Source organism: Carettochelys insculpta, chromosome 3 (assembly GCF_033958435.1).
Source record: "Carettochelys insculpta isolate YL-2023 chromosome 3, ASM3395843v1, whole genome shotgun sequence".
Taxonomy (NCBI): Eukaryota; Metazoa; Chordata; order Testudines; family Carettochelyidae; genus Carettochelys; species Carettochelys insculpta.
Genome location: NC_134139.1, coordinates 89,479,646 through 89,499,208, shown reverse-complemented (window position 1 = coordinate 89,499,208; position 19,563 = coordinate 89,479,646). Strand labels below are relative to the sequence as shown.

At 47.6% G+C, this 19,563-nt stretch overlaps 1 protein-coding gene across 1 annotated transcript in view; it reads left to right on the top strand.

Annotated features, from left to right (window-relative positions):
- SYNJ2 (synaptojanin 2) overlaps positions 1-19,563 on the top strand; it is a 96,279-nt gene that overhangs the window by 9,171 nt on the left and 67,545 nt on the right. Inside the window, exon 2 of the mRNA XM_074990307.1 lies at positions 2,413-2,499. Coding sequence (XP_074846408.1) covers positions 2,413-2,499 — 87 coding nt within the window. The remainder of the gene's footprint in view (positions 1-2,412; positions 2,500-19,563) is intronic.

Genomic DNA, 19,563 nt, shown 5'->3' with positions numbered 1-19,563 from the left:
CTGGAGCAGGGGAGAAAGATCTCTCCTTGCAGCAGGAGTGAAAAGTAACTTATGTTTCTTACAGGCACTGTTGAATCGGTCAGGAGAGCAAATAGAGGTGCATGTGGAGGAGGTCATGTTAGGGGGCTGTGGAGTGTGGGGGGCTCAGGGGAGGGGTTGGGTTGTGGGTGGTGCAGGAGTCAGGGCAGGAGGCTAGGAGTTGGGGGACTCAGGGCTGGCCTGTGGGGTGCAGGAGTCGAGGCAGGGGTGGGAGGGTTCAGGACGAGGGTGGAATGCAAGAGTCAGGGCAGGGGGCTGTTGGGGACTCAGGGCAGGGGGCTGGATGTACGTGTGGGGAGGTCTGGGCTGCCCTGCCGCTGGATCCCGGGGGCCAGCTGAGGCAGTGGGAACTGTTCTGCCTGCCAGCCTAAGCACTGGGGTTGGAGCCTGGGTGTGCTGTGGCTGAGCTGCCCAGGGTAGGGTAGCATCCAGAGGCTGCCTCCAGCCTGCCAGTCTCTTTGAAGCGCACGGGCCTACTTTCGCTTTTGCCCTGCAGTCTCTCTGCAGCTCAGTGCTTTTGAAGGGACTCGCTAGAAAAACTCTTGGTGAATTAAATAATAAACCTCAGTTAACAAAGCTAGGCTACCTTTGGGTCTGGACCATACAGAGCTTGGGAATTACTCATGCCTGCATTTTGGGTCTTCTCTCAGTGAGAAGTCATCCAAAACTGCTCACACTTATGGAGCACTGCAAATCCGTGGGTATCCACTTACTATCCGTGGGTATCTGCATTCGTGGATGCAGATGCGGATAGCTGCTGCTTATTTTTGTGGATGTGAATACAGATTTTATAAATAGAACCCTGCAAATTGGCAGGTGTCCGCGAAGGGCTCTACGTATGTCGCTGCCTGGGAGATGGCAGTGCATGGTGTGCCTTCTGCATTCCATCTCCTGTGCACGTTCTTTCACCTGGAAAGCGAAGGCCTCATCTACACTAGAAGGGTTTGTTATAGCTATCATAGTATAGTGCCTACATCAGCAAAGCCCCGTAATGTAGACGCAGTTTGTGTCAGGAAAAACAGGGGTTTTGCTGATCTGGTTTACAGTGGTTCTCTCAATGAAATAAGCCATGCTGCCAAAAGCACTTTTCACTAGTACAGCTGTCTACATTAAGGTTATTGCAAGTATAGAAATGTCATGAAAAATCAACCCCGTGACCAGCATTATACAGCTGAAAAAAGTTTGCAGTGTAGATCGGCTGGATGGGATATACCTACGGCACTGTTTGCAAAACTAAGGGAGCCCAAGCTTAACATTTGCTGAAATTTCTATCTCTATTGCAGACACTTCTCACTTGTGTGCAGTATCTTGCCTTGCCAACATCTGTGGCTTTTTTACACTCCATACTATCAGCTTCTGCTTTCCATGAGGGGCACGTGGTGTCATATTTTTGTGTTGCTTAATCTCAAGTTGATACACATATTAAACACTTTGCTGTTTACTTTAGTCTGTGCCCTTAACAAATTGTTGTTCATGACCCAAGTTCTAATCCAGGGTTTGAGGGGCAGGAGGGGCCCCTTGGAGGTGGGGTGTAATTTTGCAAAGGGGGCACAACACAATCAGCTGCTGGGTCTCAGGGTCATCCATCTCATTAAAAGTGTTGAAATAGGTTACTGTTTTTATGTATGTGTTCGCATTTACGTACCAATGAATAAAGTTTCCACGTGCTACAGACTTTCCTTACACATGCCAAAAGTTTTTTTTTTTCTTCCATATTAATATAATTGAAATTCCCATTGGTTTGGATTGTATTAGGTAGGGGGGCAGGGGCCCTGCTAATTGCAGGGATGAAAAGTGGGGCCTGACATAAAAAGTCTGCTTACTCCTGTTCCTGTCCCTAGTTCCCAAAGAAATAACTTTGTTCTCCCTGCTGCCTTTTACATTCTTTCTGGTTGTGTCTAGTCTGCCGGTTCCAGTCTGCTGCCGGTGGCTGTAAACAAACTTTATGGGATCATGGGAAACTTGGCCACACCTGTGATAAGTGGTCGTCCAGCTAACTAAAAATCATACCGGATTACAGATGTTACCAGACAAGAGAGTTCTGCATTAGAGAGGTTCAACCTGTAGATGAAACAGTTAGTTAATTTATCTGTTTGTGGATTTACATCTGGTTCCTCTCTTTTTTTTTTCTTTGTGTGGTGTTTGGACAGGTTTGTTTGTGCTTTATAAAAGTCTTTTATGGAGCAGTTCCATCACTTTAAAATAGCTGCCTTATTTAACACTGTAGAGCCCAAACACAGATTAGCTTGTTATCCGATTGCTTTGGTTGTTGAGTGGGATCTCCTGACGGGGGTTTGGTTCAGGACTATACCAATTTGAAAACTGAACAAAGAAACTCAGGTTTGGTGCCTTTTTATTGTGTTTCTTTCTCAGCTCCTGAGGAAAAGGAGGCAGTTAAAGGGCAGTATGAAAAAGTCATGGATGCCTATGGCTGCTTGGGAGAGCTCCAGCTGAAATCTGGTAAGTAGTTTTTTTGGAATGAAGACAGTTGTTAGATGTCCAGACAAATGTGGTTTAATCCCAGAGACCTGAGAGTTGCCTGCTTTCTGTCAGTTTTGGGAAGCATTTGGTGCTTGTTAAATATAACTAATTAATTGATAGAAAATTGTATTTTATATGCTGTGCATTTGGTTGAAAGCACACCATCAAATATTATCTTAAGAGGTTTTAGGTTAAGTATTTTATTTTCCTTTGTTTTATAAAACCCTCTTAGCAGCTGCTTGTTGGTTTTTTTTCCTCTTTCTTTTGTATAATGCAAATGATGACTTTTTTTTCTCCCCTGTTTTTTTGTTTCAAATTAAAGCTAGTTTCAGCAATGGCTCCTCTGATTACAAGGTCCCAGTTGTTCAAACCCCAATGTACATGAATGACTTTATTCACACGAAAAGCCAAATTGACTTCAGTGGGGCTTTTGCATGCCTGAGTGTTTGCTCAATGAGCCCCATAATTTCAGTTAACACACTGCAGAATATCGTAATGCAACAATACTGCTGTTAATTTTCATGTACTTTCGGGAATCTTGAATTAGCAAAGAAGCTAATTCAAGAAGCTACACTCGACACCAGGAACATAAAATGAACTTTATTGTGCTGTAGCAACGGAGCCTTTTTTTACACTGATTTGAGGGTGCTCAGTACCCTGCAGAATGGGGCCCAGTAAAAATACATTTCACTTTGGTTCTTAAGATGGTTTAAAACCAAAAATTTAAGTAAATTTTAGAGTTTTGTAAAATGTGCTTCATTTTACAGCTTCTGAGACTGAAATGCTGTATCTGTAATGCAGGCAGTAGATGTACAAGCTTCTCTATGCTGTCCTGCCAGCGACCCTTAACCTTAACTTGGAGGTGTGAGACTAGGTCTGGTGCAGGCTGTGTCTACTCAGTCCTTGGCCTTTAATAAATCTGCCATCAGGAATAACACACAGTAATGGGGTGAGGGCCCATGCACTAGGAAATAGCATATTATGTACTTAGGCTTATATTATGTAACTATTATGACTATGTACTTAGGTTTTGTCTGCACTAGCAACGGCAAACCTTTTGTCAGCTTAAAAAAAATCACACCCCTGACTAACTGAAGTTCTGCTGTCTAGCTGGCGACTAGCTTCTCACTGAAAAGCAGTGATACAGGCAGTAGTATATGGGCAGGAGAGCAATTGGGGATGGCTTAGCTATGCTGGAGGGGAAAGCTCCTTCCCACCAGCAGAGTGGCTACACAGGAGATCGTATCAAAGGTGTTGTGGAGACATAGCCTAACATATTTCATATATGATACTGAACAGTGATGATGGTAATGACTTCCATGTGCTACAATTTGGGATGCAGTTGAAGCGGGCTCTTTTGGGGTATGGGCTGAGGTGGGTGAGGCAAAGCCTACCTGCTAAGGCACCTCCCTCCATCCTCGTGTGAGGACCCAGGACCCAGCTGAATGCTTGGGACAACTAATGATAAAACAGGGATGGAGGTGCAAGTCACAGGTTTAAAATGAGGGAACCAGAGGAGAACACTGAGCAGAGAACCCCAGACTGTGCCCCCCCGGTCCTCAAAGCTGTCTGGGGAGACAGTGGACTCTCCACCCAGAGTAACTCTGCTCAGATGCATGAGACAAGGGAGGAGCAGAAATAGTTGAGCAACCCCTGTCCACCATCTTCCTTCTGGTGTTATAGATGGCCACTTCAGTGAGGACCTGGAGGTCCAACGGCTTTGCGCGACCATGTATGGGGTGTGCATAAATTGACGACAGGTGGGTGGGGGAAGTATTTGAAGCAGTTACTTCCAGGTGACGACTCTCTAGTCTGGTATAAATCTGCAGATCCATCTCAGTAATTGAAAGAAGTTTTTTGGTTGTTTTTTGTATGGTTCAGTTTCTTGTGGGGTAATTGAGCAATTATGCAAGACTGAAAGTCTGTTTTGCTCATGCAATTGAAAATGTAAGAGTGTGTATGGTCCATAGTTCTATGTGTCAAGAAAAACATTTCCTGAGAGAAGTTCAGTTAAACCTGTTGTGGTGGTGGCTAGGGGATGTGGCAAATAAACAAGCATTACAAGCCACAGCTGTAGCTAGTACCCTCTTTGTAGAGGGGGACTAAATCAGTCACTGGTGGTACTTCAGCCTCTCTTGTTCTTTGCCTCTGTCGCACAACAGTTTAGTCATCTGAACTCTCTCTGGGCTCAAGAAACGTCTATCTGAATGAAGTCCTGTGATACACTGAGATAGACAGTAGGTCAGACTAGGTGATGTAATGATCCCTTCCAGCTTTAAAAATTGATGAAGTCCCTGTCGTCGTCGTCTTGGTGGTTTCTCGATGATGAGTAGGACATCTGCATGTTACCCTCCTGTTAGTGAGTCCATTGATGGCTGACCAGCCCAGTTCTGGAGCTACACGTCATACAACAGAAGGGGCAGGTGTTCGTAGCTGTTGGAGGGATGTGGGGCAGTTTTTGCTGCTCTTTTCTTGTTCTCCGTCTCTCCTCTTCCACACTGCAGCAGGAGCTCTCAAATTGCACCACCCCCTCGTGGCTTACCCTTCTCCACTGGGGACGGTCCTGGGCAAGGTTCCTTCATATTAAATGTTGTATTAATAATCTCATAGGGGATAAACATGTAATTCTTATGTGTTATGACCTATTTTTCCAGTTTTCAGACTTTTACTGCTATGTTGCCCTACATCGTTTATTGATTTGGTGGTTTTTCTGAGAGAACCTGGTTCTTCTTCGAGTGCCCCTGTGGGTGCTCCACAATAGGTGTCGGGCTCGCCCGGTGCTGCAAATCGGATCTTCCAAGCAGTTTCTGCCGGACTGCGCATGCGCCGGTGCGCGCCGCTCCCTTGCGCGCTCCTGGCCACGTGCGCGATCCAGTCCCCGCCAGTTCCTCTTAACCGCCGTCAGCTGCAGACGGAATCCTACTAGGCTATGGCCAAGTTAGCATATACAATGGTTTTAACTGTTTTTTCTTTAAAGTTTTCAAGTTCTTAGGCTACTGTTAAGCTAGCCAGTTGTTTCGTTGTGTTTTTTTTTTTTTTTTTTTGAAAATAACAACAACAAGTGGGACGGCATTCAGTCCAGTCCTAGTATCAAGCGGAGCACCAGAGGCCAGGAGCCTAGGGCCATTAGCCCTTCTGCTGCGGCAGGCTATCGGAGAGGGGGAAAAACAGCACAGAGAAGGTGCTAAGTACCCATTAACAACTGAAAGACTCACCAGCAATGTCCTCCTCAGGATTCAAGAAATGTGAGTCCTGCTGAGAGGCAATGCCAGCGTCTGATGGGCACAGTCTCTGCATAAGGTGCCTGGGGGAGTCCCATGTTACGCAGAAATGCTCCTTCTGTGCAAAATTAACAGCCAGAGCAAGGAAGGACAGGGAGATGCGGCTTAAAATGCTGCTCTTCGACAAGGCCCTCCAGCCAGACGTGCCGGAGCGGCTGCAGCAGGGGGGACCCTCCGGGGCCCATAAAAGGAAAGCTGCCTCCCTCACCCCATCAGCGCAAAAATGGAGGAAAGCCTCCCCAGCCCGATCCCTGCCGGCAGCAACAGCGAGCGGGACGGGAGGAGCGCACAGCCCCCAGCCGCAGCAACAGCTGATCGGTGGCGGCACGGAGAGCCATGTGGAGGCAACTCAGCCTCCGATAATCAAACAGCCGCCCCGCACCGCAGGCAGGGTGGCGGCTAAACAAGCGCTGGTACCGGCGGCACCGCAAGCAGCGGCACTGACCCCCGGGGAACTGGCGGTGCAGAGCGCGCAGGCACGCAGCCTGCAGGCACCAGAGGACACCGCCCGTGCGGCACCGCCCATGAGCGTGCCGAGCACAGTGCAGACGGAGCCGAGATCCCCTACACGTCAGGGGGCGGAGCTACCCCCTCAAGGGAGGGGGAAGGCTGCACACAAAACAAGGCACCGCAGCCCCTCTCCAGACAGGGCTGCAGAGTTGCGCTCTCTCAGCCCTCCGCTTATGCTGCAGACTCCAACCAGAAGGCAGGGGTCCCCCCAGCCTACCCGGAGCCCCCGTCTCCATTTTTACAACCAGCCTTGCCCTGGCTGGGACCACCTTCACCCTTCCTGGGGTTTGAGCCGCTGGAATGCTATCACAAATCGCTCTCTCCAGAGTCCCAGATCTCTCAACGATCTCGCTCCCCCAGACGTAGAGGGTATGCACCAAGGGAGTGGTCTAGGTCACCTTCCCAAGAACAGTGCCCATGCTGCCATGGTGGCCCCTATCACGCGGGGCATAGACACCACCGGCAATCTACCAGGAAAAGATCCCCACAGACGGTCCCGTATCCCCGAGGGCAATCGCGAACGGGGACAGAGACTCAAGTATCTCGGGGGGAACTGGTTATGGAACCCCGAGATTTTCCCTTGCAAGCTTCCAGCGAGAGGATGTACCATCGCCAACAGGAACCGGAAGGGTCCAGAGAGGCGTACCCTAGCGGTTCCTCGCTCTCCTCCCCAGACGAGGCTACGGCCCTGGGGGACGTCCATCCTCCGGACGATCTCAAACAGTTTCAAGAGCTGTTTAAGAGGGTGGCCTTCACGCAAGGCATCCAGACAGCAGAGGTGCAAGAGAAACACCATAAGCTCCTCAAAAATCTGAGACCTCCGGCCTCCTCCAAAATAGCAATACCGCTTGATGAAGCAATCTTGGAGTCCGCCACTATGATATGGCAGACCCCCTGCGACTATTCCGCCTGTCCACAAGAGAGCGGATAAGAAATACTTCGTGCCGGCGAAGGGCATGGAGTTCCTGTTCAGCCACCCACAACCAAATTCCTTGGTGGTGGAGTCGTCGCAACAAAGATCAAAGACATCTCAATTCAAGACAGGGGGAACAGACAAAGATGCCAAGAAGCTAGAGCTGTTCGGCAGAAAGGTCTGCTCCTCCTCCACTCTACTGTTGCGAATGGCAAATTACGCAGCGCATTTAGCGAACCATAACTTCGACAACTACACTAGGTTAACCTCCCTCATGGACTCGCTTCCAGAGGACAAGAAACCGGTGCTCAAGGCCATCGTGCAAGAAGGCTACGCGGCCTCGAGGACGGGAGTTCAGATCGCCCTGGATGTTGCGGACACAGCAGCACGCTCCACAGCTATGGCAGTGGTGATGCGAAGGGAGTCCTGGCTCCAGACTTCGGGTATACCGAGGGATCGGCAGGCAAAGATAGTCGATCTTCCCTTTGACTCGCAGAAGCTGTTTGCTGAATCAACTGACTTGGTCCTTCATTCCAGTAAAGATTCAAGAGCCACACTTAGGACCCTGGGGATTTACACCCCTCCATACAGAAAGGAAAAAGTACTACCCTCAACAAAGACGGTACCGGTACCAGCCACAGCGTCCCCAGTACCACAGGGGTTACGAGCAAGGGCGACATCAACAGCACCAGCAGTACAGAACTCCCAGGCGACGTTCCCAACAGAGCCGTGCGTCCTCGGGGCAGGGCCAAAGGCCACAAGTTTGACACCCAGATCCAGGGCTGCGCCATCACTACCATCGCACAAGGTCATCCGAAGCGGCTATTCCACCATCGCCTCCGACCATTCTACGACCAGTGGCAAAGGATCACCACAGACAAATGGGTGCTGGAGATCATAGCCACGGGGTATGCCATCCCCTTCCAGTCGCTCCCACCGCCACGACCTCCACCCAGGCCCCACCTCCAGGAGGCCTCCCACATAGCGAGGCTCAAGCAGGAGGTAGACCATCTCATGCTCATAGGGGCAGTGGAAAGAGTGCCGGAGCAACTGCAAGGAAAAGGGTTCTACTCGAGGTACTTCCTCACGGAGAAAAAGATAGGAGGCTGGAGGACCATCTTAGATCTTCGAGGCCTCAACCGGTACCTGCGCAAGCAACGCTTTCGGATGATCACAATCGCCTCCATCCTTACGGCACTGGACGATGGAGATTGGTTCACAGCCCTCGATTTACAAGACGTGTATTTTCACATAACTATCCATCCGGCTCACTGGCGATTCCTCCGGTTCATGGTAGGCAAAGAACATTTTCAATACAAGGTCCTACCGTTTGGCGTCTCCTCGGCCCCCAGAGTCTTCACCAAGACCTTGGCAGTGATGTCAGCCTACCTGCACAGACGGGGTATTTATATTCCCGTATCTGGACGACTGCCTACTCAAAGGGGCCTTGGAGGAGGAGGTACTATGCATGATACGCGTCACAGCAGGCATGTTCTCTCTGCTCGGCCTGGTTATCAATCTGGCAAAATCAGAGAGAGACCCCACGCAGGACATAGAGTTCATAGGGGCACGCATAAATTCTATTACAGCGAGAGTATATCTACCAGAGACTCGCTTTTGGGCCATCGGCTCCCTCGTGCAGGTCATCACCTTCAGCCCTACGGTGCTGGTCCTGACGTGCTTACAGCTGCTGGGCCACATGGCAGCGGCGACGTTCATAGTACAGAACGCCAGGTTACACATGCGCAGCATGCAGCACTGGCTGGCGAGTGTATACAAACCGGCAGCACACACCGTTCACAGGGTGGTGTCGCCCACAGCAGAGGTGCGCAAATCCCTGCAATGGTGGGTAAACCCCAAGAACTTGCTAACAGGGGTACCCTTCCACCAACCACAAATATCGGTTTTTCTTACTACAGATGCCTCCCTCATAGGGTGAGGAGCACACATGGGCGAAGAGGTGACTCAAGGGCTGTGGTCCTCCATGAAGCAGTCACTGCACATAAATATACTGGAGCTCAGAGCAGTGTTCAATGCCTGCAGACACTTTCGAGACCATATACAAGGCAAAGTTGTTGGGATCAGTACAGACAATACCTCCACCATGTTTTATATAAACCGGCAAGGAGGAGCTCGGTCCCGTGCCTTATGTGCGGAAGCAGTCCGGTTATGGAACTGGTGCATCGCCAACAATATAATCTTGAAAGCCTCGTACTTACCAGGCGCTCACAATGTGAAGGCAGACCAGCTGAGCAGGCGTTTTGCACTCACGCACGAGTGGCAGATCCGTCCCGATCTGCTACGACCGATTTTCCACGCATAGGGCTTTCCCCAGATAGACCTGTTTGCCACTCAACACAACAAGAAGTGCCCACGATTCTGCTCCAGGACAGGACTGGGACAGGGGTCCCTGGGGAACGCGTTCGCGATCTCGTGGGGGGCCCCCTGCTTTACGCTTTTCCTCCCACAGTGCTGATCCACAAAGTCTTGCAGAAAGCCAGGAGGGAAGGAGCCCGAATGATCCTGATAGTCCCAACGTGGGATCGACAGCAATGGTTCCCCCTACTCCTGCGCATGTTGGACCGTCCACCGATGCCCCTTCCGGTGGTGCCGGATCTGCTCACGCAAGCCCAGGGGTCCATAGTGCATCCGCACCCCCAAGGCCTGCGACTACAAGCATGGTTAATCCATGGCTCAGCTCCCTAGAGAGCACATGTACGGAGGAAGTGCAGCAAGTCCTAGAAAGTAGCAGGAGGACTTCCACCAGGAAGACCTACAAGCAGAAATGGACTCGCTTCACGGCATGGTGTTCTACCAGACGGCTAGCCCCCCTTTCGGTGCCTATACCTGTGATATTAGAGTATTTACTGGACCTCAAGAGAGGAGGACTCTCACTATCCTCATTAAAGGTCCACCTTGCCGCCATTTCGGCGTTCAGACACGAGGAGGAAGGGCGGGCACACGGTGTTCGCCCATCCCATGGTTACCAGGTTCCTCAAAGGGTTGGTAAACCTATACCCCCCTCGGAAACCGCTTCCACCTTCGTGGAACTTGGACCTGGTGCTTAATGTGCTAACGGGACCACCATTCAAGCCCTTGGCCACGGTTTCCCTCCGCCTCCTTATGATAAAGACGACCTTTCTTCTCGCAATCACGTCAGCTCGCAGGGTGAGCGAGCTTGCGGCAGTTATGGCAACGCCACCCTGCACTGTTTTTTTCCAAGGAGGCGGTAACCATACGGCTGCATCGAGCCTTTGTTCCCAAAGTTTCTTCTGAGTTTCACATTAATGAACCTATTGTTTTACCCTCGTTTTATCCAAAGCCTCATAACTCTAACAAAGAGGCGCGCCTACACCTCCTGGACGTGAGGAGGGCGCTAGCCTTCTATGTAGACAGGACCAAGTCCTTCCGGAAAACGGATAGACTCCTAGTCTCTCTCGCTCCCAAATCGAAAGGAGAAGGTCTCTCTTCGCAGAGAATCTCGAAGCACATCGTATCCTGCATAAAAATGTGCTACGAACTCAAAAAGACTCCTTTACTGGCCACTCCCAGGGCTCATTCCACTAGGGCAGTGGCGGCATCAACAGCCTTTTTCAAGGGCGTTGTGCTAAAAGACATTTGCAGAGCGGCGACCTGGTCATCCTATGACACCTTCGCCAAACATTACGCCCTTCAGCAGGGTATTCCAAGAGGATACCCGTCTCTCGACAGCAGTCCTCTCGGGGACAAGCTGCACATAATCCGATTACCCACCTCCTATCTTGGGTTACTGCTGGGTAGTCACCTATTGTGGAGCACCCACGGGGACACTGGAAGAAGAAAGAAAGGTTACTCACCGTAGTAACGGTGGTTCTTCGAGATGTTTCCCCGTGGGTGTTCCACTACCCGCCCATCCTCCCCGCTTCGGATCTCTGTTTAGTGTTTTGCAGGAGCATCCGAGGCGGTTGGTTGAGGAACTGGCGGGGACCGGATCACGCACGTGGCCAGGAGCGCGCAAGGGAGCGGCGCGCACCGGCACATGCGCAGTCCGGCAGAAACTGCTTGGAAGATCCGATCTGCGGCGCCGGGCGAGCCCGACACCTATTGTGGAGCACACACGGGGACACATCTCGAAGAACCACCGTTACTACGGTGAGTAACCTTTCTTTATTTCTGGTGCCTATGACCTGAAAAATTCCCCCTCCAATCCCCTGCATCTCTATATTTTCCCAACATTACTGCTGTTCCTGTGCAGAGCCACTTCTGAAGAGAGACTGCCAAAAGTTCTGTTAATGACTTGATAGAAAGTACTCAACTTCTAGTTATACTTGTATAGTTCCAGTAACTGAACCACTGCAGAGGGCTATTCCCAGACATTTCCCAGGGCATATTACAGCGAGAGAGAGAGAGAGAGAATGTCATTTGCACATCTGCTTTCTCATTGGTATTTGGGTATCCGTTTTTCTTAGGTCCCAAATACGTGGCTTACCTTCCTTTTCATTCACAAGCCCTACAGCAATAGCTTCCACGGAAAAGTGACAGTAAGAATATTTTATATTTCACTTCTTCTAGTGCATTTGGAAATCGGGAGGAGAGCAGCGCAATGTAACCAGCCAGCTGTCTGCAGTGCACCAGTGGTTAGCAAACCACAGTTCAGGAACCTATGGAATAGGCAGTGACAGAGTAGTCTGTGGTCTGCTATGGGAGGCCTGCAAGCAAATCAGAACATTTTGTGAGGGTTAAATGAGCCAAAAATATTTTGAAAATACTCTCCAAAGGTGTACATTAAAGAGCATATTTGCCCAATTGAGAGACAGTCTTCTTTAGGAAACAAAAAAAAAAAAAAAATGTGCCTGGGAAATCTTTGCGCAGTGAATTAACTTGTAAATATCCATACTTAGGGGTCAGTGTAAGTCTTAGGTCTCTTTAGCTGCAGAAGTTTAGCATACTCCTGTGATGGGGGTCTGGGGTCCCCCAAGCTCTGCACCCTGTCCGCAGGCAGGAGAGTCACTTAGCAGGAGAACAGCGGGTTTATTAGCCGACAGGACACAGCATCGTACAGAGGAGTCAGTGCAGCAGGCAGAGACAGCCAGTCCAATCCATGTTGGGGAGAGGAGGCCCCGAGGGGCCCCCAGAGCTGGGGCCTTGCCACCTCCTTTGTCTCTCTCTCCCAGCCCAGACTAACTGCTTCCCAACTCCCAGTTCCAATTCAAACCCCTCAGGCTCCACCTCCTCCTTTGTCTGCAGTACAAAGGTGTTACCTGGTCGTCAGGGTTACCCTCAGCAGGAGCCCCACACCCTCTGTGAGCCACACACAGTTATCCCCCACTCCATCACATCTCCATTTCCACCTGCCAGGGGGAGAGGTGCAGAAGCTGTTTTCACATTGCCTTGCCTTTTGTACAAGAATGATGATGAACTCTGTGAAGCTGCTCACAAAGTTAATATTTCCCAGCAGTGACACAGCGTTCGCTTGCGTGCACTTACGTCAGATTGGATGACTCACTAAAGTCCCTGTTTTCTTTTTGTTTGGGAGGAGCTGTAATGGCATTAACAGCTGAAGGTTTCTGTGCTTGTCAAGGCAGGTCTAGCAGTAGTGTTTATTTTAAGCAATATATGCTAAAGCTGGGTTGATGATTGTACAGCGTGCTTTTGTGCACTAGTGTTGAACAGGGTTTAAGGATATTAAGGTATTGATTTGGTTAAGGCCTTGCCAATCTGACTTAAAGATCTAGGGTCCAACCTCTACCCCAGGCACCAAGATCACCCCAGATCTGGAGAAGCTCTTGGACGTGAGGTAGATCTTGGGTTTTTTCAGTGATTGCACGTACAGCATTTATCAGCACGCTTTTATTTGAGCAGCCCAGTGGGATTAAGCATATGAGTTAATATTTGAATACAGGCTGAATTGGTTTTACTACGGTAAGAAGGAGAGGTGAGATAGTGATAGATATGATAGAGGAAACTTTAGAGATTGAAGAGAATAAGGCTAGTAGTAGCAGTAATGATAAAAGATGGAGGGCTTCCCTCTCACCACTTGCCATCTGGGGTTATAGGCCTCCTTATGTTAAGAATGGGCATCTGCCGTAGAATGCCAAGAAATACCACCAGGTGACATTTGTCTATACTTTTGGGTCAACAGGATGACTGTTGTAGCTGGCCCATGGTGGTGTTTGGCAGCTACTGATGCTTCCCGAGATAACTGCCCTTTTATGTCAGCAAGTGGTTAGAAAAGCAAAGCTGGAACATCAGATACAGGACATTATAGGATATTTATATGCAGATATTGATAAACATTTCTCTCTAAGCCTAACACCTTCCTTAAAATGGAAAACCCCTGCTAAAGCCCCCCCCCCCCCCCCCCCCCCCCGCCCCTTACAGAGCATGAACTCTGTAGGCCTTTTGCATTACTGCTAAAGGGGACAAAGAAAAAGAACAGAACTAGAAAAACAGGCCAACTCCCCTTTGGCTTATGCTAAATCTAGGACTAAATTATATAAGTTCATAAGCTCTCTTGGATCAATAAAATGTGTAAAAGCATTGGCCCTAATTAAGCTAGTAGATTTTATAAACTAGCAGGCTACAGCACTGCCAGGGAAATATGTGTACATAGCGCAAATTCTGGACGCTATCAATTGGGAGAGTCACTTTATATGATGCGGTAACAGAGTTCTCTTCTGCGAATCATTCTCTGTGTATGGGTATGTATACATATGTTATAATGGAAGTGAGATTTTCACAGGTGCAAAAGGCAGGTAGATGCTCAGCTTCCATTTGTGCCTTTAAAAATTACCTCCTTAAAGCCTAGCACCAGTGCATAGAGGGACAAAGTTTTTGTGGTTAAAACACTGGATTGGGATTTGGGAGGTTGAATTCTATCTGTGACTGCCATAGACTTTGTTTATTCTCTGAACCTCAACTCTTAATCTGTAAAATGGGGATAATTGTACTTCACAAATGAGGGGAGTGGGGGGAAAACGTGTTTGATCACAATAAGGAACTTGACTACCATGGGGCTTTGAGCCATATAAGTAGATATAGGCCTATTACAGGGGAGGTTCTGTGCCTGCAATATGTAGGAAGTCGGACATTAGGTAATCATGATGGTGCCTTCTGGCCTCAAAAGTCTGTAAGGAGGGTTTTTTATTTTAAAATTAAATTTGAATTCAATATGCATAAAAATAGATACCATGCTGTATAAATTGTCAGTGTAAATAACTTGCTGAAGCCCAGTGGATAACTGCAGTTTTCAAATGAAAGCAGGATACTTGGGTGCAGTAACATAAGGCTAGAAAAATATTTTGAAAAATAGTGTATTGTATCGAGCAGAGAGATGTTTTCTTTAAGAGCATGGTGCCCAGCTGAACTGTAGCAGAGACTGTATAGTAAGAGATGGTTGGGTTTGGGGATTTTTGTGTCACAAGAGCGTGAAAAATTATGGTCATTTCACTTGTAAAAGGAGTGAGAGGAGTGGATTGAGAGATTCACAGCAATGTGAACTGAGAATGAGAATTGGCTAGTTTCTGCTTTTTACCGTATTTCGTAATAGAAGGCTTTGAAGCAGTGCCATATCCCAGGGGAGAACATGATTTAACAAGAATCATATATACTGGTTTCATACAGCAGCCACATTTTCTTAGTATCAGTGATGTTTGAGAATTATGCTTCCTGGGCTGTCCTTCCTGAACTTTGACTAAAGCAGCTGATTTCATAGGAGCTAAACAAACAAAAAAAAAAAGTTAATTTTGTCTTAATTTCTTGCTGAATGTCCTGCCAGCCTCCCACTGCCAACCCAACTTGGTAAGTGATGCATTCAGCACATATTTCTGCAAATAGCTCAGTTTTCCCATTTGCTTTAAAGAGGACTTTTAAAGCAAACTGCGACTGCCCTTTTTTTTTTTTTTTTTTTTAAAAAGCGGGGGGGCAGTCAACTAGCACTTTAAAGACTAACAAAATAATTTATTAGGTGAGCTTTCGTGGGACAGACCCATCATTTTCTTATTCTTTAAAGTGCTACTTGACTGCTTTTTTGTTTTGATAGTATATAGACCAGCATGGCTTTCTCTCTGTTGTGATTACTCTTGTTCACCACTGGGTTACGTTATGATCTAAGATACTATACATCAAGTTTGCATCAGGATAACTGTACTTGGAGTTTATCCCATTATCCCTGAAAGGATAGTTTTCTTATACTACAGCAAGCTATCTACTGTGTGAAATGGAAAGTGGAGGGAGACTCATCCATCTTTCTCTAATATTAATATTTTTGTTTTCTGTGTCTTACCTAGAGGCATCAGGTGCTGAGCATTGTGGGAGACAAGATAGCAGACTATATAGGCCAGGGTCTGATCTGTTATGACTCCTTCTGTGTTCCTAGTGTGGTAGTGATGAAAATGTCCTTCCACCTGTGTGTTGTAAGGGCTGGAAGGAAGCAGGAATGACAATTTTACCCACTTCTAAAGTAAATTCTATGTTTTGTTTAAAATGCAACGTAAGTGCAGATTCAGATTCCTAAGGGGAGAGCTATTCTGAAGAGCTATTCTTGGCATTGCTGCTTGTGCAAGAGTGAAGTGCGTATTAAGGCTTACAGCACTCTGATTGCTTTTCAATGTTCCCTTTTCTAGGTTGTTTTAAATTGCTTCTTTTTCTTCTGGCCCTGTATGTCAAGCACCCTGTAGCTCGGGGGTCAGCAACCTTTCCAAGGAGGAATGCCGAAATTTGACCTTTTGACCTCTATGTTCGGTCCGAGTGCCGGTGTTACTTTTTAAAGTCACTAACAGTCCTGCTTACAGCAGCTTCATTAAGAAATAAATAAAGATGCAGAACTTTGTTGGTTAGGTGGCAGCATTAGCTGGTCTTTTGTTAATCCACAGGAGATGGCATGGCTTTGAGCAGGCCCCTGGCTGCATGGGGGCGATGGGGTAGGGCTCAGCTTCTGCCTCATGTGCTGATGAAAGTTGGTTTGCACACCACTCTTGGTATGCATGCCAGGGATTGGTGACCCCGATGTAGCTGTTTTAAGCTGTAAGTAGTATGCTTTCTGCAACTGCCCTGGGATGTTAATACAAGGAAACTTTTATCTTGTATTTCCTTTCTTCCAGCTTATTTGCATTCTATTCTTATCTAAGGTTTTTTGTTTGAGAAACAGGGCTGGATTTTTGGTTTATCCCTCAACAGGTGTGCAAGGAACCTCCTGGCAACAAATGAAGACTGAGTACAGCTAGAGTCCTCTGAATACAAGTATTGCTTCTGATTAGCACTTCTGGAAAATGAAAACTGTAGGGAGTTGATCCTGGGTTAATTTTTCTTCTGTTCTTAAAAGAATACTGTCTGCCTTGTAGCAATTATTTCTTGTAACCTTGAAGCCACTGACATTTGGTAAAGTAACAAATGCCTGTCACGCCTGCAGTAGCTTTTTTTTTTTTTTTAAATGCTGTTGCTTGTGTGTGCAATAAAACAAGCATAAACCTCCTGATTGCTGTTCAACTCCTAGGAGTTGGATCCTAACACGTGCACAATGCTGATACAACAGGGATGGATCAAAAATTAAACTGATTATGCAGTATTGACATGATTTATAGTAAAATGTGGTAGTTAATATTATTTGCACTTAGTTTATTTTTAAGTTGATTGACAAACAACATTGGCACATCACATACTGAAATATCTTGGATTAGATTCTGCTTGGGTGACCAAATTGGAAGTGTGAAAAATCAGGAGGGGAGTGGGTAATAGGTTGTCTATATAAGATAAAGCCTCTAATATTGGGACATTGGGTAACCCTAGATTCTGTGCTATGCATCTAAACCTCACAGCTGTGGGAGTGCTTTCCTGGCTGTCAGCCATCTTCGGACCCTTTCTCTCCTAGTGGCTCCATGTAGTGGAGCGTGGCCTGGAATAGCTTTGGTCCAGTCCACACAGCCCGTGGTGGCAGCAGGTCTCCCAATTTGCCTCTTTGGTGTCCTGGGACCCACATGGTTACACCACCAGTGAATACAACATCCAAGATAAGTATGCAGCACCTGATGTTGACTGTTGGAGTGTCTCCCCTCACGTAGACAGCTGTTTCGGTAACAGTGGGCTTTCCACGGTAGCCTCTGTTGTCATTTTTGTTTTTAAAGTATTATTAGATTTGAAGTTCATTTTTGCTAATCTGACACTGCCTTTCCCCTCAGATCCCTTCTGGCCATGGGCCCTGTGGAAGACATTAGGATCCCAGTAGCCAGTGAAAACTGTTGCACGGTATCCTGTTTTAGAGCTAAAATCCCTTTTTTTTGTCTCAGCATTCTTACTGGCACTGTTTAGGGCAACTGCAAATGTGTTCGCCCTCTGTCAGCTCTTGGGTGTTTTCTCTGGCTCCTGGCTCCTCAGTCACCACCTCTCCAAGGAAGAAAACTGCATTTCTCTCTCTCTCCCCCCCAGTTGGGGCTTTTCCAGGCAGCACTGTTTCTTGCTGATCCTGTCCTCAGCAAGCCAGACTGCCTGAACTGATCAGGCTTCGTGCTTTCATTTCTCTTTGAAGGCTACGAACAGCTGCAATTGCTAGCAGTCACAAATTGCTCCATGCTTCTTTCTAATCAGACACATTTATTCCTAACGTGAAAGCATTAGAGAGAAAACAAAAGAAACGACAAACGTTTCTAGAAGCATGCTAAATGCTGACCAGAAGTCACTCATCAGTCTTAGGGGACCTCAGAGACTTCCTACTCTTTTTCCCCCAAAAGGACTGAGGTCTTTTGTCCATTTGGTGGATCAGGAAGAAGACTCCTGAATCACTTTAAACTCAGACTTTTTACCTGAAAGTCACTTCTGTGTTTTGGGCCGTGTCTACACTAGCCCCAAACTTCGAAATGGCCATTTCGAAGTTTACTAATGAAGCACTGAAATACATATTCAGCACCTCATTAGCAAGCGGGCGGCCGCGGCACTTCGAAATTGACGCGGCTCGCCGCTGTGCGGTTCGTCCCAACAGGGCTCCTTTTCAAAAGGACCCCAGCTACTTCGAAGTCCCCTTGTTCCTATGACTAGATGGGAATAAGGGGACATTGAAGTAGGCTGGCTTCTTTTGAAAAGGAGCCCCGTTGGGACGAGCTGCGCGGCGGCGAGCCGCATCAATTTCGAAGTGCTGTGGCTGCCCGCTTGCTAATGAGGTGCTGAATATGTATTTCAGTGCTTCATTAGTAAACTTCTAAATGGCCATTTGCATGGCCATTTTGAAGTTTGGGGCTAGTGTAGACATGGCCTTGGTCTGTGGAGAATCCAGTTTGAGCTAGGATGTGCGAGCCTCACCTGAGTGGTGGTATTACTCTGGTGGCTTGTCACCCCCCACTTTTCTTAGTTACGTGCGGTCACCCTGTGCCGTTGAATTATATTCAATACCTGGCCCACTCTGATACATAAATGTAATGTAGTAAGATCTCCCAGAGTGGCCACATTTGTCACACCCACCACACGGACATTGGTTTATTACTGCCACCTCCCACTGGCTGAAACTGACTGTGAGAAGTCTTTGTGTTACAGGATGACTTAATGCCGTCCCCAGTCTTCTCTCTCTAAGCCAGATCCTCACAGCTCTGACTGCAGAAGAGCTACCCTGATTTACACCAGCTGAGGACATGGCTTATAGTCTGTAAGTTACCCAGGACAATGGATATTTTTCTGAATCTTCTGTTTTAGATACCACAGAATAGTGTGTGATCAAGTGTAGCTCACCACTAAATTAACTGATGTAATCTCCTGTGTTTAATCCTTTATAATTATGCATAGTCAGATCCAAAGTGGGAATAAAATACAGATTTCTTACCCTTTCTAACACTGAAAGGTACAGTATTTTGCTAAGACAACCCAACATAACTGCTTAACACTCCCCCACCCCTACCCCCACACACACGAGAAGGGGAACATGGTGAACCCTTATTAACACAAGAAAACCTATAAAAATCACTTTTTGTAAATAACCACCTACACCAGCCTTTCTGCTGAACTAATCTCTTCAGAACAGCCTAAATAGATTTAAACAATCTCATGCTGAAGTCCCATACCTAAACAAATGTTTGGTGGTCTATAAATAGCCCCTTAAGGCAGTTTTCCCACCTGATCCGATATCTGAAAGTATGAGCCAAGCGATCTCCAAGTGGTCAACAACTTTTTCATTGAAAAGTCTGTAGTAGGGAATCGTTAGTTTTGCTGACAAAAGTTATGCCAGGATACGGTCACCACTTTAATTAAACTGCTGTCGTAGGTCCGCGCCATGCGCCTTGTGTCAGTAGAGTGCATCCACGCTAGCAGCTCTTGCGTCAACACAGAGAGCAGGGCATTGTGTATAGCTAACCTACCGTGCAACTTGCTGCAGAGTGCTTT